The sequence below is a fragment of the Chelonia mydas genome, chromosome 1 (assembly GCF_015237465.2).
Source record: "Chelonia mydas isolate rCheMyd1 chromosome 1, rCheMyd1.pri.v2, whole genome shotgun sequence".
Classification (NCBI taxonomy): Eukaryota; Metazoa; Chordata; order Testudines; family Cheloniidae; genus Chelonia; species Chelonia mydas.
Genome location: NC_057849.1, coordinates 265,123,474 through 265,148,780, shown reverse-complemented (window position 1 = coordinate 265,148,780; position 25,307 = coordinate 265,123,474). Strand labels below are relative to the sequence as shown.

Below are 25,307 nucleotides of genomic sequence, written 5' to 3'. Positions count from 1 at the left end.
TGTAGCTCAGATCTCCCTGGGGCGTCCCCAGGTAGCTGGGCGTCTGCTTGGTCTCGGCACCTCTGGCTTCCGCGGTCCAGGGCTCCAGTTGTTCCTGTGCAGGAGCCAGCAAGAAACATCCTTCCTCTCCAGTGGTCAGCCCAGACTGAGATGCACTGCTCCTTCTTATATTGGTGCTACACCTGGAGCATGCCCAGTAGGGACATGAACTCTGCCCACAGTGAGGAGTTAACCCTTCCCCGTCCAGTGCAGGGTGCGTTCACCCCGTCACACTTATATATAAAAGAGTTACAGTTGTTTGCCTTTATGCACTACTATAAGGTAAGTCCCATATTCAGGAAATGTGACCAGTGTTGATCATTGAAAGACATTGCCTTCAAAACATTTAGTCTCATCTGTTTGTAGATAACTTCCCTCTCTTTTCCTGAAAAGGTTAGAAGAACAAGTATTTTAAAAGTAGTGATAGTAGTGAGAAATCTTTATAGCATACAGTATGGGCTAAAGGATGGTGTTTTCTGGTCTTCAACTGCAGTTCAAGAAAAAATCATACCATTTTTGTGTTATTAGTTGTCCTATGGATTTATTTAACTTGGTCATCAATCTAGGTACTGGACCCGAGATTACAGGACAAGAAGATCCTTTTTTTCTCTACCCTATAATTTCATGTTGGACAGCAAACAATGCCTACAGGGAAGGTAGGAAAATTGGATTTTGCTTTTGTTGTCCGTTTCTTTTCTTTAAAATCCAATACTGATAAAGTAATGGGTATAATTAAGAAGTTATTTTTATTCTTCATTGTTTGTAATAAGCACTTTACAACTTGAAAACATTTTTTCCATTTTTATCCTTTTATCATTTGAAAGCAATATAGTTATTAATGTTCCTTATGGAGATGCATTTATATGTGCATGAAATATTTGCAACAAATTATGACTTTACTGAAAATTTGATGTTTTTTCACATTAGCTGATTAACTTGAAAATGGGCCTATTTTGAAAATAGAATGTTTTGTTAATTTTTCTATAAAGAGCAATGCCTTTTCTGTAACTGGAAACTCCTTTTTAATGAAGAGGAGTTTAAAATTTGAAGTTCAAATTTGCTCATGTTTTCAATGCAAAATATGAGGTATATGAAATCTGGGCTGTGCCTCCTCTTACGATTAACACAATAGAATCCAAAATATCAATGGGGGCAAAACTGTAAAATGAACATAATTCACCATAATCTTAACACTGACTAAATTGGGACTAAAGGTATTTTTAATTTATTGGTAACAAAGAGGAGAGGGGCCTGGCCAGATAGCACAGAGTGTAAACTAGAAATAATTAAAACAAATCTAGAATTGGCAAAATAAGACTTATATCCTGCGGCAAGAACTGTTTTTTACCTTTACTAACATGGTTTTCATTGCAGGATTGGAACCTAAATGAACGAAATGCATTTGTGATATTTTGTCCTCGCTTTTTATTCTTCACTTGCTCTCTAATTCACAAAATTCAGTAATTTATAATGGGTCTTGTAGTCACTTGTGCAAATTTGGGAGGTTCTGCTACTATTAGTGTCTACTGGATAGTAAAATATTTTATGGATTATATCCTGTATACATTGAACTTTCTGCTTTTAATATTAGCACATTGTTTGCCTTTTCTATGAGCAACATAATATAAATATGCCTTGAGAAATCATCTAATAAAAAGTAGTAATATAAAGCAGAATTCAGAAAACAATTAGAATATTAATACAAGAAAGCATATGATAATTCCATATTATTTTATTTTTAACATAGTAATGAAATTCAGGAAGAAACCTCGTTTCCTTGAGTTCTTTGTTCAAGTTTTGCACAAAGCACTGAATGAAGAGAAATTTCAACGAATACTGGAATGGACAGGCAGTGTGAAAGATTTCTTAAGAAGGTAACTTTAAATTACAGTAGTAACATATAATTTTGGTTTCTGTCTTCAGAATTCCAGATACAACAAAGTATAAGGGCTCCATCCAAGGTAATACTGCTTCCATGGCTACTGGCCTGCTAAAGTTCCATGGACCTCAAGAGCTATACAGCCTCAGAGAGTATACCCTATTGTGAGGGGATATTTCTCCGTTGCTAAGGTCTGTGTAAAGCCCATTTCTGTCATGAATAGCTGCCCAAGCCTGTCTCTTTTACAGACTCTACTCAGCAATATGGCCATTGGGTGTGTGGCAGTGACAGCAGGAGGACAGTTTTTTCATGAAGTTGATAGATTTCCACTCCATACGGCTAAATGCAGTGCCTTGCATAATGACAGGTTTCAGAGTAGCAGCCGTGTTAGTCTGTATTCGCAAAAAAATAAGCAGTACTTGTGGCACCTTAGAGACTAACCAATTTATTTGAGCATAAGCTTTCGTGAGCTACAGCTCACTTCATCGGATGCATTCAGTGGAAAATACAGTGAGGAGATTTATATACACACAGAACATGAAAAAATGGGTGTTACCATACACACTGTAAGGAGAGTGATCACTTAAGATGAGCTATTACCAGCAGGAGAGCGGGGGGCGGGCTGGGGGGGGCGGGGAAAGAAAACCTTTTGTAGTGGTAATCAAGGTGGGCCATTTCCAGCAGTTAACAAGAACGTTTGAGGAACAGTGGAGTGGGGGGGGGGGGGGGAAATAAACGTGTGGAAATAGTTTTACTTTGTGTAATGACTCATCCACTCCCAGTCTCTATTCAAGCCTAAGTTAATTGTATCCAGTTTGCAAATTAATTCCAATTCAGCAGTCTCTCGTTGGAGTCTGTTTTTGAAGTCTTTTTGTTGTAATATTGCGACTTTTAGGATTTCCAGGTTTATGGATCTTGGGTAGCAGATAGAATACCCCAGGTCAGGGTTCCAGGGGTGTGTCTGTGCGGATTTGTTCTTGTGCTTTTTCAGGGAGTTTCTTGAGCAAATGCTATAGTTTCTTTTGGTAACCCTCAGTGGGATCAGAGGGTAATGGCTTGTAGAAAGTGGTGTTGGAGAGCTGCCGAGCAGCCTCTTGTTCATATTCCGACCTGTTCACGATGACGACAGCACCTCCTTTATCAGCCTTTTTGATTATGATGTCAGAGTTGTTTCTGAGGCTGTGGATGGCATTGTGTTCTGCACGGCTGAGGTTATGGGGCAAGTGATGCTGCTTTTCCACAATTTCAGCCTATGCACGTCGGCGGAAGCACTCTATGTAGAAGTCCAGTCTGTTGTTTCGACCTTCAGGAGGAGTCCACCTAGAATCCTTCTTTTTGTAGTGTTGGTAGGACGGTCTCTGTGGATTAGTATGTTGTTCAGAGGTGTGTTGGAAATATTCCTTGAGTTGGAGACGTCGAAAATAGGATTCTAGGTCACCACAGAACTGTATCATGTTCGTGGGGGTGGAGGGACAGAAGGAGAGGCGCCGAGATAGGACAGATTCTTCTGCTGGGCTAAGAGTATAGTTGGATAGATTAACAATATTGCTGGGTGGGTTGAGGGAACCATTGCTGTGGCCTCTTGTGGCATGTAGTAGTTTAGATAGTTTAGTGTCCTTTTTCTTTTGTAGAGAAGTAAAGTGTGTGTTGTAAATGGCTTGTCTAGTTCTAGTAAAGTCCAGCCACGAGGAAGTTTGTGTGGAAGGTTGTTTTTTTATGAGAGTATCCAGTTTTGAGCGCTCATTCTTAATCTTTCCCTGTTTGGTGTAGAGGATGTTGATCAGGTGGTTCTGCAGTTCCTTTGAGAGCGTGTGGCACAAGCTGTCAGCATAGTCTGTGTGGTATGTAGATTGTAATGGATTTTTTTACCTTCAGTCCTTTTGGTATGATGTCCGTCTGTTTGCATTTGGAAAGGAAGATGATGTCTGTCTGTATCTGTATGAGTTTTTGTCTGGCTATGTAGACTCCCTCCTCAGGCCCTATGCTACCAGCACTCCCAGCTATCTTCGAGATACCACTGACTTCCTGAGGAAACTACAATCCATCGGTGATCTTCCTGAAAACACCATCCTGGCCACTATGGATGTAGAAGCCTTCTACACCAACACTCCGCACAAAGATGGACTACAAGCTGTCAGGAACAGTATCCCTGATAATGTCACGGCAAACCTGGTGGCTGAACTTTGTGACTTTGTCCTCACCCATAACTATTTCACATTTGGGGACAATGTATACCTTCAAATCAGCGGCACTGCTATGGGTACCCACATGTGTACCCGCATGCCCCTCAGTATGCCAACATTTTTATGGCTGACTTAGAACAACGCTTCCTCAGCTCTCGTCCCTAATGCCCCTACTCTACTTGCGCTATATTGATGACATCATCATCATCTGGACCCATGGAAAAGAAGCCCTTGAGGAATTCCACCATGATTTCAACAATTTCCATCCCACCATCAACCTCAGCCTGGACCAGTCCACACAGGAGATCCACTTCCTGGACACTACGGTGCTAATAAGCGATGGTCACATAAACACCACCCTATACCGGAAACCTACTGACCCCTGTTCCTACCTACATGCCTCCAGCTTTCACCCAGACCACACCACACGATCCATTGCCTACAGCCAAGCTCTATGATATAACCGCATTTGCTCCAACCCCTCAGACAAACACCTACAAGATCTCTATCAAGCATTCTTACAACTACAATACTCACCTGCTGAAGTGAAGAAACAGATTGATAGAGCCAGAAGAGTACCCAAAAGTCACCTACTACAGGAAAGGCCCAACAAAGAAAATAACAGAACGCTACTAGCCGTCACCTTCAGCCCCCAACTAAAACCTCTCCAACGCATCATCAAGGATCTACAACCTATCCTGAAGGACGACCCATCACTCTCACAAATCTTGGGAGACAGGCCAGTCCTTGCCTACAGACAGCCCCCCAACTTGAAGCAAATACTCACCAGCAACCACACACCACACCACAGAACCACTAACCCAGGAACCTAACCTTGCAACAAAGCCCGTTGCCAACTGTGTCCGCATATCTATTCGGGGACACCATCATAAGGCCTAATCACATCAGCCACACTATCAGAGGCTCATTCACCTGCACGTCTACCAATGTGATATATGCCATCATGTGCCAGCAATGCCCCTCTGCCATGTACATTGGTCAGACTGGACAGTCTCCACGTAAAAGAATAAATGGACACAAATCAGATGTCAAGAATTATAACATTCATAAACCAGTCGGAGAACACTTCAAGCTCTCTGGTCACTCGATCTTTGACCTAAAAGTCACAATATTACAACAAAAAGACTTCAAAAACAGACTCCAGCGAGAGACTGCTGAATTGGAAGTAATTTGCAAACTGGATACAATTAACTTAGGCTTGAATAGAGACTGGGAGTGGATGAGTCATTACACAAAGTAAAACTATTTCCCCATGTTTATTCCTCCCCACCCCACTGTTCCTCAGACGTTCTTGTTAACTGCTGGAAATGGCCCACCTTGATTATCACTACAAAAGGTTTTCTTTCCCCGCCCCCCCCACTCTCCTGCTGGTAATAGCTCATCTTAAGTGATCACTCTCCTTACAGTGTGTATGGTAACACCCATTTTTTCATGTTCTGTGTGTATATAAATCTCCTCACTGTATTTTCCACTGAATGCATCCGATGAAGTGAACTGTAGCTCACGAAAGCTTATGCTCAAATAAATTGGTTAGTCTCTAAGGTACCACAAGTCCTCCTTTTCTTTTGAGAGTTTTCCCTGGATCACTAGTATTAGTGAGCTACCATCCCTGCCGATAATTAGGCTGGAGAGAGTGGCCTAAGCCTTTTTAGTTAATGCAACTAGAAGAACAAAAATAATGTTTGATGTAATTAAACTATCTATAAACCTTTATATATACAGTAGAGTCTGCAAAGACTTTAAAAAACTAGGACAAGACTCCTTTGAGATTCTGAACACCCACAACTCCCATTGAAGTCCATTGGAATTCCAAGTACCCTAGCTCTTCCTGCAGACAGATCCTTAATTAATATATTACTAACATTTAATGTTGTTGCTGGTTTATTAGGAGGAATAACCACTTTCTTGGTATCAAGGGAACTTTGGCAAAGGAAATAAGTGAGCTCAGTGTATCTGAAGACGCAAAGCAGCACACAACAGCAGTAGTGGAGTTCCAAAAAGTGAGTTGTATTTTTATTTAAAGCTATATATCATTATCATACAGCAACAATATAAGTCCAATAATACAAACAAAATTAAACATCAGGCATGGAAACAGGCATATTTCCTAACCTTTGGGATGCAAATTCCAAACCTGAATATGCCCCGGGCTGAAAGCCCAGGAAAAAAGATGGGCATTGCAATATTCCCTAAAGGCCAACAGATATAAGCTATTTCAGACAATGAAGGGTAGTGAATTCCAAAATTCACAGAGAATACCTTCTCAGCAGCTCCCTTTGAAACTGAAGGGACTTTAGCATGAGCGCCTCCACTGATTACAACTGTGCTACCATCGCACTCGAAGAGAGGTGTTGTCTCAAATAGACAGGTCTCAAGACATTTAGGGCTTTATGGATCAATAACATCATTTTAGCCTCCACTCTCTTAGCTTTAGTTGTTGCAGGTCATCTGTAACCCATCCTGACATGTAAGGATGGAGCTCGAGAAAAGGACTACCAAGGGCCACTTTATTGATAGTTGAGAACAAAAAAGAGTTATACAGTTCTACCAAACTATCGATAGAATAGTCTATTGGCAGAACAGTGTTCTCCCTTGGAGCCTTCTGGACATGCTTGGGTTCCATTAGATTCTGAGGGGAGATAACTGAAACAGGTTACTGGCACTGCTGAGAGAGATGTGTCCCTTCACAAAAATCAAGAGGTAATGATCAGTCCATGAGATGTGTAAGATTGCTAGGGAATTACTTAAAAAAAAAGAAAAGAAATATATTAAAACAAAATTAAAGTCTTTATCCTGCATTTTTTCAAGCAATTTGTGAAATATTTCTGTAGGGAGATTTTAAAGAAGTGTCCAAGTACTAATATGTATAAAAAATTAAAACAAAAGTCTCTAATATGATTATCTTCTTGGAATTTGTAAAGGGTAACAAAATTTCTCATTTGATAGCTTTCATACAACTCCTAAAATTCCTGCTTCTGTTGCATAATTAGTATCTCTTGGCATCTTTATTAGTGATTTATGTGATTGCTTCTTTAGAAATTTTTATCCCAGTACAGTTTCTTTGAATCCAGCTAATAGAAGTTCTTGGTGTAGTTCTGTTTTCATTCACTACAATTTATAATATATGGAAATAAAGCCAGAGATTTTGCAGTATCAGAATTTGTCTTTTAAAGTGACAGGAAAAGAACTGTGATGATACAGAGTTGAAAAACATTGATAAGTGAAATAGATTATTCTTGATCCTGACCAGTATCCCAATTTGAAACATCTGGAGTATTCTCTCTTTCTGCAAAAAGAGTTTTCTGGGATAACCTTCTGGGATGCATAATATTTCCTTCAATGGCATATTTTGACAAATAGTTCTGAAATTCCATATTTTCTTTTATTTTTCCATTTACATTTATACAGAAGTGAACTACGACATATTTTGGATGCAAATAGTGATGTAGATGCAATTAATGTGCCTAAAGAGCTAGATATGAAATATTTAATTAGTTTGTGACATAGCAAATATTTTTCTAAGCCCCTAGCGGCATCAACTTTGAAGAAACCAAGAAAAGAAGTAATGTCCCCCTTTAAAGGAAAAGAGAGTCTTAGACAATATTTCCTGAGACACCCAAGTCTGGGGAAATCTCCAGAAGCACAAAGGTAAATTTACAGGGTTCGAATTCACTATTTATACTCACTACATAAAAGTGGAATTAACGTTATTGGAAATTTACTTTGTAATGATGTCTGCTTCATTTCTAAATTTATGCTAAAGGGAATGAACTCCAGGAAGGATTGATTATAACAGCAGGTTCATAGATCACCCTCTTCTGTGCAACATTCTGGCATGTGCTTCAAACCATGGTCACAAAATCTGTCTCATGACTAATCTAATTCAGGATCCTTTCAGCCGTGTCATAGTTTTCAGAAAACATCTAGTAAAAGCTCTCTAAGGCCCTGTTTTGATGGGCCAGAGGGTTGTATTTGTCAATTGCATTAGATCAATCGAATTGGCTTACCACAATTGAAAAACCCCTTCACGGAGTACCTTCACTGAGAGAAAATACTGGGCATTAAAGGGCTCATTAATCTAGAGGACAAAGGAATAACCACAACCAAAGGCTGGAAGCTGAATCCAGACAAATTCAGATTAGAAATAAAGTACAAATTTTTAACAGTGAGGGTGATTAACCGCTGGAACAATCTACCAAGGGAAGTGGTGGATTCTCCATCTCTTGATGTCTTCAAATAAAAAATGGATGCCTTTCTGGGAGGAATGTTTTAGTCACATATGTTATTAGGTGCCATACAGAGGTAATTGTGTGAAATGTAATGGCCGGTGATATACAGGAGCTCAGACTAAATGATCTAATGGCTCTTTCTGGCTTTAAAACATATGAATTCATGAATCAGTAAGACGAATGTAAACCTTAGTACGTCTGACCAGGAGGTATCACTAGAGGACCACATAGACTTCATGGTATCCTGATGTCCTTCCTCCGTGTCCCAATAAGATACTGACATCAATAGTTCCTCTGTTTTTCAGTGGATGGTAGATACTTCCAGATCATATCAATGCCTTTTGGAATGTCAATCAGCTCCCAGAATATTTATCAAACTACTGGTAATATCATCTTCAAATTAAGAAATGGGACATTCAAATCAATTACTATTTGAACAGCCTACTGTAAAAAGCTCCCTTGGAAAGGGAAACAACCTGCCATATTCTTCTAGTAATGAGATTTTTATATAAAAATACCTAAATAAATAAACAAACATGATCAGTTGGAGGAAGAGCTCTCTTAATCAATCCTAGTAGATCATTCATGTGGAAATTTAGAAGATTTCCTACTCTAGGACCAATTTCAGAAGATTAGATTCTTGGTTCTTCTAGTGTTTCAAGCCCCAAAAGTGTTGGGCTCCAGAGACCTTCAACTTCTGGTAATGGTGGCTGCCTGTGCAGATGCAATGTATTGGGTCAGTTGTGGATTTCAGATGCAAAATCAGTCAAGGAAATATGGCTTGAGAAAAATCTCATTCCAGCATATATCTTCTGTAGTTTTAAAAAAGTTTCTGCAAATATTAGTGCATGAATACTAAATAAACAATTAGTTTCCTTTTTATTACTTCCCCAGCCCATTGATGAGAATACCTGCAGTGAGTTTCAGCCTTGTATTTTGAAACCGCTGTAGAAACTCATGATCTAGTTGTGATTTTTTTTTTTTCGGTGTGGTGGATTCAACAAGTGGCAATAGAAGGCTAAATATTGTTTTATCAGATATAAAGGCTATAGAGTACCTTCTAGTTTCCCATTTTATATAGTACTTGCTGCAATGACGTATTTAAATGACAGTCCTACTACAGCTGAAGTCAATGTAAGTTTTGTAATAAACAACACAGAGCCAAATTCTTCCATCGTTATTCAGAGAACACTCCTTTGGAAATCAGTAACAAAAGAGAGAGTAGCACGATTTGACCTGCATGTTGTAGAATATCTCTAAACTTAAATACATTTGAAAAAGAAAAATACACCTTGTCCTGGTTCAGTAAAATCACTGCTGAAGATGTATAGAAGTCTGTTGATGTATAATGGGATTATTCAGTTGTGTACTCTTTATCATTTTTCCTCCATCATAGCTTTGGAAGGCACAATATTTGTTCTGCTAATGTACAAAATCGTTAACATGTTTTTGTTTAGGAAACAGCAAGATGACCTAGAAAAAGTAGCTTTTCACAGGCTGGTGGTACTGCTGAATCCAATAATTAGTAATTACTTAAAACGAAAAAAGTTCCATCAGGTATGTCTTGAGGAGATGCCCTGGAGGTCTCAGATGAACGTTTATATGGCAATTACTCACTTCAATTTGTTTAAAAAGAGGCTGGAAGAGCAATATAATATCGGAGTTTGCAGTTTACAACATTTGAACAGGTATGATGTACTGTAATATTTAAAACACTGAATGTGTTATTAATGCTAACTCTTACATTTTTAATTAAAATCCCATTGGTCAATTTGGTCATATGACTAGCTCCCTTCATGGGTTGCATGAAAATTTTTATAGCCCCTATGCACAAGGGTAAAGCAAATCTTACATTGTACAACAGTGACCCTGTAATGTTAGGGTGATTATTATAGTATTTTTGTTTTGTTAAGCCAGGAAAGTGCTATTTCTGAGTCTATTGAAAGTTTTGGAATTGTGCAATAGAGCATTCAATTTGTCTTATTTTTTTCAGACTTTAAAACTTCTGACCATAATTCATTATTTAATACTTATAAAAGTACTTGAAGAATAATCAAAATTCAGTGATGGTGGAATGAATATTGTGAATGTGTTTGGAAGTCTTCCTTAATACAGTATCTAGATTTTTAAATTATTGTTTTATTTCTTTTCCCCCTCCAGTTATGATGTTCTGGACCCTGAAATACTCTCACTAAATAATTCTGGCATCATAGTTGTGAGAGGAGGAACAGATGACAACATAGGAGCACTGAGTCACTTGCTGATTAAAAGAACACAATCAGGAAGTACCAGAAAAATAACTGGTAACTGTTATGAATGTGTGAACAGACTAAATCTATTTAACCTAGCTTTCTCCAATACCTTATTTAACATTGTCAAAATTATGAAACACCTCTTATAGACAAAATACTGTATGGAGATAGCGAGGTTAGATTAGGACTGGGAATCAGGAGATCCCTAATTCTACTCCCAGCTCCATCACTGGTTCATTTTGTGACCTTGGGCAAGTCATTTATACCTCCATATGGGTAAGATTTGAAAGGGTCCCCAGGCTTTCCTGGATCCCAAAGGTCTCCTCTTGTGTTTTCCTTCCCCACACATACTACAAAAGGAGATAAGTTTTTGAGCTTTCACAGAGCTCTTCTTAAGGAGTTGGAAAGGTACCTGAAAAAGAGCAGCTCTAAAAAGATCTCTGTGTAAGCTGGTCTCTTTCAGCAACAGAAGTTGGTCCCATTAAAGATATTCCATCACTCACCTTGTCTCATTACAGAGCTAAGTAATTTTTACCCACAACAAGCATTGTCACAAAAAGAGAGTGTGATTCATTCCCTCCACCACTTTCCCTCCAAAGAGGGCTTTGCCACCAGAGGGATTTTGGGGAGCTTGCTGAATGGCTGCTTCCCCTAAAAACTGTATGGCTTCAGGGAGGAAGACTGCTTAATAGAAAAGAGGTTCTGATTTGGTTTGGAGGATGGACAAAATATTAGGCACACTATTTTGGTTCAACCAATTTTTCCCATCACTACTTTGACCTCCACTTCACTAAAAATATATTATGATATTATAAATATAACTTATTTATAAAAATAATTGTTTATAAAATAATTATAAATTATAATGTTAGCTTTGGCATTTCCTCATGACTTTTGAATATTTAAGTGCAGCTTTAAAATCTTAAGTCTAGTGATGTGATTTTTGTTATGTTTTTTGAGAATGTTAACTTAGTTTTAACCAATTATCTTTTCATCTTAAGATTCTGATAAATCTTCTGAGCACATCATTAAATTTAGTGAAGCAGATACTCCTCGATCTCAAATGACAAATGATACAGAGTTATCCCTTACTCTTTCCGCCAGAGAACATGAACGGCCTACGTCTAATGCCATTCTGTTAGAGCATTTCACAAAAACCTTTCTGCATTTAAGAAGAGCAGTGGTAACGTGCACTTTTGAATTAAGATATTTACTACTGTTTTATATTATTTAGTTTTTTTTAAATACTACACTATTTCAAAAAACTTTTAAATGGGAGAAAACTAGTGATTTTTCATCCTGAGGAAAATGTTCAAACAATGTATGTTGTATATATACACTTTATCATACTTGACAAACTACTGCATCTTTCACTTTCTTCATAATTTACCATATTTTCTAAGTCCTTCCTTAAAGTATTGCCAGTCTTATTTGTTTATATAGTTTATTTGTTTATATCCTTTGTTAGAAGAGTTGAGGGCCATGGTGAATAAGTGATCAATCTTGGTGTTTTAAAAACTATTTTAATTGTAGCTCTTTTGGGACCCCCTCTCTTTCTCCCAGCTCACCTAAACTTTCACTTTAAAAAAAAAGTGACGGCTCTGAATATTATTAACATACAAAGCTTTTTCAAACATTTTAAGAAATGTTTAAGAGCCTGTATCGTTAGTAGAATATGTGTAGTTCTAGCACTGTAAGTATGGGTACATTTCAAAATATAATATTTTTTCAATTTGTTTCTTTCTTTATTTGCCAAGTCTTGAATTCATGAGGATTTATTTTTTCTGCGGCAACATTTGATAATGTAACAAACATCTAAAACATCTGTAACAATACTTAATAAAACCTTTGATGTTCACCTGAAAAATAGCTACCTATGGTATTATCAGTCTGTAAATACTGAAAGATAGAAATGCACAGATTAAACCCTCCTCCTGAAAATGGGGTTATATTCTGAAAGTGGCATTGTGGGCTTTCCATATGTGATTACCTTATCAAAGATTTACTCAATTTATAATTTTATTTCCTTTGTCCACCCTGCAAATTGAATCAGTTATCAGAAAGTTCAAGGCATGTTCTTTCTGAATCCGACATCTCAAAAAATAAAGACTGAAACATATTTGCAAGTGGAATTTAGTTGTTCATTCTGCTGCCTGTGGCAAAATAGAGTCCCAGCTCACTTTCATGGTGCTAGGTTGACTCTCCAAAACTAAATGTAAAAAAATAGTAAAAAATTATTTTTGTAGCTCTGTAAAAAGTTCTTACTTGGAATGCATCAACTCTTGAAAGAGAAACACAAAACTAAAGTCCTGGCAGATAAAGAATTTCTGTCATTGGTTCAATCTATCCCACTTTGGACTGGGAGGAGGATCAAATTCTTTGACAGTGATGAAATCATTACCTTCTAGTTTCTGTTTGCCTATATGAAATTAGATGCTTGTCTACACAGGGATACTCAGGAAAGTTAAGAGAAATCAACTAAAGCTATGAAGCCAATGCACATAAAAATAATTCTAGATGGATAAAGCTACAGCAGAGTAAGGCCACTTTTCCTCTGAATGAAAGCATCCATACTTAAGTTTTAGTGTGTTTTGACTTATGCACATTACTCGGCTTTAATTGGTTTGTCTTAATATTCCTGAGAGTCCCCATGTAGACAAGCCTGCTGAGTGGACAAATGTAAACATGACAAACCCCATTGATATTGCTGATTTCAGTGAGTTTGCTAGGGCAGAATTCAGCCCACTGTGTGTGACATTGCTAAAATGTTATAATTGTGTACTTTTGAATTTTATAATAGGAAGCATTTTTTTCATCACTCCTGCCAAGGGTCATGGTAGATTTTCCATCACTGGCAATGTATTATTACATTGTGAGGATAAATGAATTGATTTTTTTTGCGAAGTAGATTAAGAACCTGGAATGGAAGGTGCTGTACAATTTTCTAAATTGTATTGCTGATAAGACCTCAGCTGGAGTATTGTGACCAGTTGTAGGTGCCACATTTACGGAAGGAGGTGGACAAATTGGAGAAAGTCCAGAAGACAGCAACAAAAATGATAGAAGGTCTATAAAACATGACCTATGAGGAGAGATTGAAAAAATTGGATTTATTTCGTTTGGAGAAGAGAAGTCTGAAGGGGGACTTAATAGTTTTCAAGTACTTAAAAGGTTGTTACAAGAAGGGGGGTGAAAAATTGTTCTCATTAACTTCTGAGGATAGGACAAGAAGCAATGGACTTACATTGCGGAAAGGGAGGTTTAGTTGGACATTAGGAAAAACTTCTTAACTGTCATGGTAGTTAAGCCCTGGAACAAATTGCCTAGGGAGGTTATGGAATCTCCATCATTGGAGGTTTTTAAAAATAACATCTGTCGAGGATGGTCTAGGTATTACATCGTCCTGCCTTGAATGCAGGGGACTGTACTAAATAACCTCTCGAGGTCCCTTCCAGTCCTACACTTCTATGATTATCATTTTTTTAAATGTATTAAGTAAGTTCTTACTGAGGGTGAGTAATTTGAGGAAATCTTCATAATTTTAAAGGATTATTTCTATCTAAGTTTTGAGGTAGAGGAATGAATCTTTGTTCAGAGCTATACTTTGAAAATATAACATTTTGAAAAAATTATATATAGGTTCTCGCTCATCGTGGTGGCCACTGGACATTGCTTCAAAATACCTGCCGAGAGCTTTGGAACTATAGTCAAGAAGTGCAGTCAATTGCCAAGCATTCACATTCTCTTCAAGGATTATTTCCTATTACCAGAAATTTTCTTATCAGCACTATCTGGTTGCCATTCTATTTGGCATCAGATATGATCCTTGATATGATAATTGAACTACAAACTAGTAATTCCCTTAAGGTAAACATGTATTTTTATTCATATATTATGTCCATTGTAGTTAGTTCTTTGAATGGTTTGGAAAAATGCAGAAAAGAATCAGGAGGAATTATTTTCTTTCATTGATTTTGGTAACTTCAAACTACTGCCCATAATACAGCCTATACAGAAGAAAAGTACTTCTTAACTTGTAGAACTATAACTTACCTTCTAAAAACTTGCTTTACAAGAGACGTTAGAAACTGAAGTCATCTATTATCATTACTGTCTGCCTCAATTTTACAGATACCTTTTCCTTTTATCTTTCAGTTTCTATGGTGCCCACGAGAACTGGGCAGGAAATGGTTTTCCTTTCCCATGAGAATTTTCAAGATTTTGAAAAATTTCCCAACTCAAATCAGGATGCAAAGTCAAAATCTTGAAAATTTTGCGAACCAAAAATCTGAAATTTGTTTTGGATTGGGTCAATCTAAACATTCTATTTAGAAAATTTTGAAACACTTCGTTTTGATTTCAACTTCTTAAATTTATTTTTACTATAAATTAACTTAAATATCGAAATAAAAATTGGAATGAAATTTGAAAATAAAAATTTAAAATGAAAACCAAAAAATGTAACTTTTTGACAATTTTGAAACTTTTTCATCAAAAATCTTTAAAATGGGAAACTGATTGTGAACAGTTTTGGTTTCAATAAATTGGCATTTTCTGACAAATAAAATATTTTTCAAAAACTTCCCAACTGGCTCTAGTGCCCCTTACAAAGTATGTGAATTGCCTTACAAACCATTGATGAAAACAAAACTGAGCCCAATGGCCAAGGGATGGGGAGGGGGTTGGAAAGTCTATATGGCGAACAAAAGGAAATGGGAAAAAGAAAAGCAAACTAGAAAGAGTTACATTAACTCTGTGATTGTTCATTGCAATACAATTAGTTGCATTAAGTTTTGAAACTGCTCATTATAATGTATTGTGTTCCACTTATAGATTTTTGATCCCGAAGGAGATTTCTGTGTTCCAAGTTGTGTAGGAGGAATTGCTGATGAGGAAGGTGGTTCTAATCTTACTTTTTGCTGCCTTCTTGATGATATCAATGTGGTTGATTTGAGATGGATATGTGGTCTGGTACTGAGAACTATAGAGCTCTTATACCAAATGAAGAAATGGGAAGCACTGGTACATATAGCCATGCATTTTAACACAATTACACAGTAAGTAACACTTAAGGGCGTATGGAAAGGAAAAAGCTAGATCATTCATTTAAAATATAAGTAATTTTGATTTGTAATATTACTTGGCCTTTTCCAGTGAGAGATATACAGAACAAGTGACTCCACTGCTGATATATGCACAGAGACAACTTCTGGAGAGAATACAGCAATTCGGAGGCCCAGATAGTCCTCAGCCTCATTTCATAAAATACCTGGGTGATAATGCAGACAAGGTGAACTATTTATTTAATTATTTAGGTACTGAACCTCACTGTGAACTAAATCCTGAAAAATGTTTTAATTTATTGTGTTTTTAACAGATTAATAAGATTTCTCATAATGTTGTCAAACAGGAATCTTTAAGATTATATTCATGAACAATACAGATCAAAGTTTATGCAACTATACCATATTATGCATATGTGACAGGGTACTCTGCCCCTTAATGGCAGTACTGCTTAATGATCAGTCCATCTAGTGTGACCCTTTAAGATTCTGAAAGGTCTGATTATAGATACCAGGACCTGGAGAATATTGGGAGAGAGGAAGCCGTCCCAGGAGTTAGACTTGTACAGGAGGAAATCCCATTGCTGTTTCTTTAAGGGGCTGAGGCCAGGAGCCTTACAGAGAGGTCAGAGCAAGGCTTCCCAATGAAATGGGCATGAGCTGGCAGAAGGAGACCAGCATAAATGCAGCCTCCACTCCCAGAGCAGGTCAGATAATAGGAAACATCAGCCAGGAAAGACTGGCCTGCTGAGATGCCTGAAGCCTGAGGGCTGATAAAGGAAAAGAGGCCAGCTGAAGAAGAAGCTGGCAAAGGCTCTACAGCTGGTGAACCTAGAACTCCTCTACAAAGAGGAGGGCTCCTGCTTCAGAAGGACCAGAGAATCTAATTAATACACCCCAGCTCTAGGGGGGAGAGCTAGGAGACTCCTTTTTAAGGAGGGTCTGAAAAGGAGTAATTCAGGGAAGAACTGGGAAGGGTTCCTTAAACAGAGATGTTTCCCGGAGCAGGGTAGAAGAAAGGAACCAGAGACGATGAATGCCCTGCATATAGTTGAATAAGTCATACTTATGCTGATGACTATTGTTAATCAATGAGACTCCTGGAAAGGGGAGTGTTCTTTGATAAAAATGTCTTTCTGGACTTGTTTATAATTTGGGGGAAGGAAAACAGATGCAGGGCCTATGTGGTGTGCCAGGCCTCACTGAAAGGGGGCACACTGGGTACCTCCATGCCATCACATGGTCAGAATCTAAATTTGAGGCCTAAAATGCTAGACAGTATCCATTTTAACTAGGAATATATATCTGGGTGCTATATGCACTCCTTGATTAATTAAACTGCGCCCCTTGAGGGACTGCTTTGTTGCTATGTACTTGTGTACTTAACCCATAAAAAGGTCAGAATTACTCATATTGAGCAAGCCTGAATACTTAAAAAGCCAATGAAGAACATCATGAGAAACCTGCACCAGGAATTCATACATTCAGCAGTTTTCTACAATTCAAAACCATGATTCTGTATATTTGGCAAACTTAAAGACAGCCAGCAAATTCAGTTGTAAGACACCAATGGCAGCAAAAAAAAAATTTTTTTAAGTTAAGATTTTTTTAAATAAGATTGATGTACTAAAATCAAGTGTACAGTAATCTGTGCAATATGTTACAATAAGGTAGTATAAAAATAATTACATTTTTGAAAACAATGTCTCAAATGGCATAATAAAAACTAATTTTAAGGTTTCAGAGTAACAGCCGTGTTAGTCTGTATTCACAAAAAGAAGAGTACTTGTGGCACCTTAGAGACTAACCAATTTATTTGAGCATGAGCATCATCCGATGAAGTGAGCTGTAGCTCACAAAAGCTCATGCTCAAATAAATTGGTTAGTCTCTAAGGTGCCACAAGTACTCCTTTTCTTTTAACTAATTTTAAATTATCATATTTAATATATTAGTTCAAAGACACCTCAGCCAGTTTTGAGAGGCAGGATGCTACGCTCTGAACAGACATATATTGGTCCAGATCCTCAGCTAGTTTAATTGAAGTTAATGTAACTCTACCAGTTTATACCAGTTCTGGATATCTAGCTCACTAAAAAATACTGGACTTTTTAATTGTCGAAAGGAGCATACTGTGACAGGGTTGGGCAGGATGGCTATAGGAGAGTAATCCTATTGGGATCCGGGAAGTGGGCGGGCAAAGCCCGCCCACTGCTATAGGATCCCCCCCAGCCTAAGAGGGTGATCCACAGGACCTGGACACCAAATAAATAAGGGGGACAACTAATGAAATAACAGGGACAGGAGTGTGGTCAAAGAGTCAAACGAAGGGAACAGGATGGGGATACCGAGCAGAGAACCCCGGACAGCGCCCACTGCTCCTCAAAGGCGTCAAGGGAGTCAGTGGACGCCACCCAGAGGAACTCTGTGCGGATACGTGAATGGACTGAGGATCGGAAATAGGCCCCACAGTCACAGGAGACTCCATTGGCCAACCTCCTCACTCTGGTTTTATAGATGGCCATTTTAGCTAGGGCCAGGAAGAGGTTGACCAGGAGATCCCATGACTTTGTGGGGCCGCGGATAGGGAGTGTATAAATAAGAAGGTGAGGGGAAAAGTGCAACCAAAAGCATAATAAAATATTCGTGAGGAGCCGGAATAGGGGCTGCAGCCTGGCACACTCCAAATATATGGGTGCCAGGGTTTCCCTCACGCCGCAAAAGGGGCAGGTGTCTGGGATGGGGTGAACCGCGCCAAGTACACGCCCGTGGTCATGGCTCCGTGAAGGAGCCGCCAACTGATATCCCTGGCAGGCCTCGGGACCAAGGTGGAATATAGGCTGGCCCACCGGGGCTCCTCACCCTCCAAAGGTGGCAGAAGGTCCAACCATTTTGTATCGGGGCGGGACACGAGGGTGAGGGCATGAAGGGTATGGAGCACGAGCGTGTATAGATGTTTCCTTGGTGCGGTCTGGAAGCAGACCGGCTGCAGCTTGTGCAGCCGGCTCACAGTGAAGGGGGGGAGGGTTCGGTTGGGTCCACGGGGCAGGAGCCCGATGAAAAGGTCCAGCAGGCTTGGGGTGGAGGGTGGGCGGGGCATGCCCTCATGCAGGACCTGGTCGAGGTAAACCCGAGCAACGGGCAGCAAAGCAACCCTCACCTCCTGAAGTATGTGCCGGGGAGTACGAGGTCTGGAGAGCCCCATGCGCTGAGCGAGTGTCAGGGGATCCAGCCAGTCTCCCTGATCGTAATCCAGGAGGTCTCCGACTCTTGTGACTTCTGCCAGGACCAACCTCTGGCGCACCGAGGGGGCTCCGCCACCTGCACATGAAGCTGGGGGTTGTGTAGCAGGGGCTCCGCGAGAAGATCTGCCCCCTTGATGACCGCCACGGACCTCGTCGTTGAAAGCCGTTTCCAGGTCCGGAGGAGGTCCTGGTAGAAGACAGGCAACCCAGAGAGGTCTCGCGGAAGACTTCTCGGATGAAGAAAAAGGAGCTGCCGGTCATATTGGAGCCCTCGGAAGCGGAACAGGAAGGCGTGCGCCAGTATGCTCCACGCCAGACTACCTGCACCATAAAGGAGCCTCTTCAGGGCCTGGAGGCGGAAGACATGGACCTGAGCGTGCAGACACTTCAGGCCCTGCCCTCCCTCTTCCAGGGGTAGATGAAGAACCCCTGCAGGGACGCAGTGCAGTCCTGACCAAAAGAACTCCAGAATCGATGTCCGGAGGTTGGCCAGGAAACCCGGGGCCGGTACCAGGGTGTTGAGCCGGTACCAGAGCATAGACAGGACTAGATGATTACGCACCAGTGCTCTCCCTCGAAGGGAGAGGCACCGGAGTAGTCCTGTCCATTTCCGGAGCCGCTCTATCACCCTGCCCTCTAAATCGTGCCAGTTCTCCGGTGGAGAGGGATGCGTAGCAGAAAGGTAAACGCTGAGATAGAGCAGCGGACCCGCGCTCCACCGGATGGCCTGAAGCGCGAGTGGGAGGGAGCTTGCCTGCCAGCCGTCCCCGACCACCAGGCCAGAGCTCTTGACCCATTTGACCCGGGCGGAGGAGGCTGCCAAATAGATGGCCTGGCAAGTCTCCACCCGCGCCAAGTCGCCCGGGTCCTGGACCACGAGGAGCACATCATCAGCATACGCCAACAGGACCAGCCGCAGCTCCGGCTCCCACAGCACCAACCCTGTCAACCTCCTGCAGAGGAGACAGAGGAAGGGCTCGATCGCCAGAGCGTACAGCTGGCCCGAGAGGGGGCACCCCTGCCGTACTCCTCGCCTGAAGCTCACTGGTTTGGTCAGGGTCCAGTTGAGCCTGACCAGACACTCTGTGGAAGCGTACAGCACCCGGAGAAAACCCACAAACTGGTGTCTGAAGCCAAACGCTCGCAGAGTGCTTAGGAGATACCCGTGTTTCACCCTGTCGAACGCCTTCTCCTGGTTCAAGGACAGGAGGGAGAACAACAGACCATCCCTACACCCGAGTTCCAAAAGGTCCTAGACCAGAAATAGGTTGTCAAAGATGCTGCGGCCCGGGATGGTGTAGGTCTGGTCTGGGTGGACCATGTCCGCCAGCACAGACCCTAGCCATAGCAAGATGGCTTTTGCTACAACTTTGTAGTCTGTGCTGAGGAGCAAGATGGGACGCCAATTTCATAAATCGCGGAGGTCCCACTTCTTCGGCAATAAGGCGAGCACGGCTCGCCTGCACGAAAGAGGAAGGACAGACAGTGACTAGGTCTGGGCAGAGGATGTCCCAGAACACGCGATATAACTCCACGGTCAGCCCGTCCATGCCCAGAGATTTATTGGTGGGCATGCGACGGAGGGCTTCCGAGAACTCGGCCAGAGTGAGAGGCAACTCTAGCCGGTCTTGGTCGCCCACGCTGACCGTAGGAACCTCCTCCCAGAGCACTCTGCAAGCATTAGGATCAGTCAGATCCGGGGAGAAAAGGCTTGCGTAGAAGGCTCTCGCCCTCCCGCACATCTCCACCGGATCCATGAGCTGGGTGCCATCTTCTGCCAGAAGACAGGTGACGTGTTTCTTGGCCCCCCTCTTTTTCTCCAGGACGTAGAAGAAGCAGGAGCCACGATCCATCTCCCGAAGGAGGCGGATGCAGGATCGAACAAAGGCACCCCGGGCCCGATGGTCCTTGAGGGCCCGGAGCTTCTCCCACTTTTCCTGGCACGCTCCGCAGAGGAGCGGGTCTTCGGGGTTGGCAGCCAGACGCCTCTCCAGCTCTAAGACATCCCGTTCCAACTGCTCTATCGCCGCATTTCTCCGTTGGCTGGTGCCCTGGGTGTAGTCGCGGCAGCAAAGCTGGGCGCGCACCTTCCCCAGGTCTCACCATCGCCGCGCCGAGGGAAAGGCATGCCGCTGCCCTAGGCAGGCCAGCCAGAATTCCCAGAAGGATGTCACGAAGCCCACATCCTCCAACAAGCTGTTGTTGAAATGCCAATAGCCCGGCCCTGGCCTCTCCACGCAGAGGGAGGCCGTCACGGTGGCTAAATGATGGTCAGAAAATGGGGCCGGCCGGATGCTGGAGGAGTGGGCTCGTGAAAGGTGGAAGCGTGATAAATAAATGCGGTCCAACTGGGAGTGGTGCGACCGATGGGGCTCCATCCGGACAAAGGTGAACGTGGAAATGTCATCTGGGTGGAGGTCGCGCCAGACCCGGCTACAGCATCAGGAGGTGGATTATCTTCTGTTGGGCCCCCACCCAGGAAGGAAATTGATTGCTCCGCACCAACGGGGGGTGCCCCTGGCTGCTCGTGTCCCGGCCGTGTGGCGCCAGCTGTCACCTGAGCAGGCTTGGTGGTCGTCAGTGGGGTGCCATCAGCGGCAGGGTCGATGGAGGAGTCCAGGGGCTCCTCGGAGGTGGGAGCAGAAACAGCAGTTAGAGGGAGGGAACATGGGGAAAAGAGGGGTGGAGTGAGGTCGCCCAAATCGAGGTTTGCTGGCAAAAGGTCATCCTCCCCCTGGGCGACCGGGGTCAGATCTAGGGCCTCGATCTCCTCGAACATGGAGGAGAGGACACTTTCCGTCGCCCTGGGGTTCTCCCCGCTGGCACCCGCCATGATGATTGCCTCAGGGTTCACGGGGGCTTCGGGTAGTGTCAGGACAGAAGGGGCTTCCTCGACGGTCTCAGAGGGGAGGGTCTCCCGTGGAGGGGAGACACTACCTTCCAGTGCTACCACTTCTTTCCCGGCTGACACCAGTGGATGGGACGCACTCGTGGGCAAAGTGGAAGGTTCGGCATCGGTGCTCCCCTTCCTGGTCTTCCGGGGGGCCTCCGCCTCGGGTAGATGAGGCGGAGCTCAAGCCTTCCACTTGCCTCGCTTCTCCTGTACTAGGGCCCAGCCCTCCATGGCATCATCTGGGGGCTGGTTAGCAGGGGTCATGTCAGGGGGTAAAGGCGATGGCTCAGGGGCTTGGGGGGGGACGGTGGGGCGGCATAATGGAGGGAGGATTCTCCCTGGGGCAGGCTCTCTCCCATGCCTGGTGGTATCTCTGCCACACCCTCCTCCATAGGCCCCGCCAGATTGTCAGCAGCGAGGGCGGGGCTCTCTCACTCGTCTGGGCGTTGTAGGGGAGGTGCCCCTTGGGCCTGAGCGGGAGAACTGGTGGTCCGAAGACGAGGGGGGGTGGGTTCAGGTATTGGGCGGCCAGGGGCGTCGGCAATGACAGGGCCGATGTCGTGTCGGGTCTCGGGGATCCCAGGTGCCCCTTCTTGCCGGGCTAAGGGGCAGTCCCTCCGGACATGCCCTGACACCCGGCAGAGGTAGCACCGGGCTTCCCCCGTGAAGAAATACACCCGGTAACGGGCCCCCTGGTGGGGGACTAGGAAGGACCCCTCGATCACCTGTCCATCACGCGCCGCTGACGGCAGTAGAAGCTGCACTTGCCGGCCGAAGGAAAGATGTGATGGAGGGTGGGGTCCTTGCAGCCCAACAGGAGAGGGCTGATAACAGAAACAGGTTTCCCCAGGGTGGAAAGGGCGGGTAACAGGGCAGCATTGGGGAGAAAAGGAGTGACAGAGGTGAGGACCAGCGGACGCCCAGGTCCTCCAGCGGCTCTAGGGGGACAAATACCCCCCCCCTTCCTGGCCCTTCTCTACCGCTTCCTGGGCGGCAGCCTCCGATGCTAAGAAGAAGACAACCTTCCCGTACATTTTGGAGGCTGCCACAATGGCCGAGGGCCCCACCACCCTCGCCAACGCCCGCACGTAGGTCTCCACGTGGGGCGAGGCGGGCACCAGGAGTCATCGGACACCGTGTTTCCTTGTCATGGTGGGAAAGGGGCCCCAGCCGCTATTGATGGTGGTGGAGGCGGTGGGCGGGAGAGATGACGAGGCGGCAGGCAGGGGGGCTGCCACCGCCCGGGCATACCTCCTGGGGCCTGAGGAAGGGACACCCACAGAGCTGGTGGAGGGGGCAGCGGGGAAGGACGCCGTGGTCGGTGGTGGGGCCGCAGCAGTGGGGGTGGCCCCTGCCATGGAGGGCCCGGTGGTTTTAGCGGGGCCCTTCCCCTTCTTCTTGCCCTGGCCCTTCCCACCGGCTGGGGGGGCTTCCCTAGAGTCTGGGGAGGCAATGGGCATGGCAGGGGCGGAGGTCACCCCGGTGCCCTCCATTGCCGATGCCCCAGCAGGGGCGGTGGCAGGTGGTTAACAGGAGTTGGGGTCAGGTAGATAGGGACAAGCTGTGGGGTGGACAATTAGGGGTTGGGGGGCACATGAACCACCATACGCTTGTGCAGAGAGTCCTGTTTGATTGGCTGGTGCTTCTGGCCCACACGGTGGAATCAGGGCAAGCAGCTGAGTCCAGAGGCAGATGTTAGACAGCCAGCAAGATGGTGGAGTGTGGGGGGGATGAAGATCGTAGTGTGGGGGTTGGGAGGACACAGATGGATCGGGGGGCAGCTCCGTGCCACACCCCCTGTGTCCCTACAAACACAGTCACGACACAGTCAAGGCCTCCCCCCACACGAGAGCACAGTTCGAAAGTTACTCAGTCGTGGGCCCCCTCCACGGCGATTTGTAAGTTCCCTGGGCGGTGTTCCTCTGGTAGACGGCTGTTTCTCTGTCTGTTCCGGGTTTTCTTTTTTGCATTCCAGAAATGCCGGAGCAAGTGATAAGATTCCTCTCAACCAGAGACAGGTCCGCAGACAATCAGCAAGCGGCTGGATCTGGGGGCTGGGTCCTTCCACTCCCCGCCTCCAGGGAAGCGGGCTGGCAGGCCTCCCCTCTTTCACGGGGGGGGGGGGGGTTCAGCTGGAGCGGCAGCAGCGTCCGAGGGCGGGTGGGCTAACAGCCAGCCGGCAGCTGGCCAGCACTCTAGCAACAGCAGAGAAAGAAAAAAAAACAACAAAAAGAAAAGAAAGGGGGGAGAGTGTCTGGCCCGGTCAGGGGGAAGCCAAAAGCAGGGGCAAAAAGCAAGGAAAGCCCAGGCCAGAGGGCAGCAGCAGGAGAGCAGGCTAAGTAGGTCCCTTTTCCCTGGGTAAGGTAACAGAGAAGGTTTGTTTTTGTTTTTTTGTTTTTTTTTTGAAACAGAAAAAAAAAAATTTTTATTGTGACAATTACAAGAATTACCAAAGAACCAAATCAAAGTATGCAACAAAACAACGCAAACAGAAGGTATAACACAGCAGCTTTCAGGAGGGAGAAGTGTTCAGGCTAGCCTGGGCCCAGAGCGTGGGGGCTTCCTCGACACTCGTGGTCTTCCACCCCCTCGAGTTACCCAGTGCCGCGCCCGGTATCACCGATTATCCCCCCCCTGAGAGTGCCCGGCAAGATGGGCATGGCTGCGGGGTGGGTGGTTTGGGGGTGGGGGGGGACACCCACGTATTATAGGACCCCTCCTAGATGACAGTGACGATGGTGTCCACAGCGGCAATGGCTGGGGCTGGTGTCTCTCGCTCTTCCCCTCAATCAAAGGTCAGACGGAGGGAACCGGACGGGGTCACTGAGCAGAGAGCCCCGGACAGCGCCCACCGCTCTTCGAAGGTGTCAAGGGAGTCAGTGGACGCCGCCCAGAGAAACTCCGCTCGGATACGTGAATGTACTGAGGATCGGAAAAAGGCCCTACAATCGCAGGACGTTTCATGGGCCAACCTCTTCTCTCTGGTTTTGTAAATGGCTGTTTTAGCCAAGGCTAGGAGGAGGTTAACCAGGAGATCCCGCGATTTTGTGGGGCCACAGATGGGGAGTGTATAGATAAAGAGGTGGGGAGAAAAATGAAGCCAGAAGCGCAATAGAAGATTTGTGAGGAGCCGAAAAAGGGGCTGCAATCTGGCACACTCTAAATAGACATGCGCCAGGGTTTCCCTCACATTACAAAAAGGACAAGTATCCGGGATGGAAGTAAACCGTGTCAAAAACACGCCCGTGCTCACAGCTCCGTGAAGGAGCCGCCAACTGATGTCCCCGACGGGCCTCGGGACCAGGGTGGAGTACAGGCTGGCCCACCGAGGTTGCTCACCCTCCAAAGGTAGCAGGAGGTCCCGCCACTTTGTGTTGGGGCGGGGCACCAGGGTGTGGGCGTGAAGGGTGTGAAGCGTGAGTGTATACAAATATTTCCGTGATGCAAGTTGAAAACTGACCGGCTGCAGTTCATGCAGCCGGCTCGCTGTGAAAGGGTGAGGGGT

The 25,307-nt window shown here is 44.1% G+C and overlaps 1 protein-coding gene across 4 annotated transcripts in view; it reads left to right on the top strand.

The window, feature by feature from the left end:
- The window catches only part of CFAP54 (cilia and flagella associated protein 54), a 211,857-nt gene that overhangs the window by 97,539 nt on the left and 89,011 nt on the right, over window positions 1-25,307 (top strand). For all 4 annotated transcript variants that reach the window (XM_043545723.1, XM_043545720.1, XM_037884774.2 and 1 more), the window contains 10 exons: window positions 606-695; window positions 1,787-1,913; window positions 6,011-6,122; window positions 7,646-7,770; window positions 9,809-10,039; window positions 10,512-10,654; window positions 11,605-11,786; window positions 14,243-14,470; window positions 15,437-15,660; window positions 15,758-15,893. In XM_043545723.1, the coding sequence (XP_043401658.1) occupies window positions 606-695; window positions 1,787-1,913; window positions 6,011-6,122; window positions 7,646-7,770; window positions 9,809-10,039; window positions 10,512-10,654; window positions 11,605-11,786; window positions 14,243-14,470; window positions 15,437-15,660; window positions 15,758-15,893 (1,598 nt within the window). The remainder of the gene's footprint in view (window positions 1-605; window positions 696-1,786; window positions 1,914-6,010; window positions 6,123-7,645; window positions 7,771-9,808; window positions 10,040-10,511; window positions 10,655-11,604; window positions 11,787-14,242; window positions 14,471-15,436; window positions 15,661-15,757; window positions 15,894-25,307) is intronic.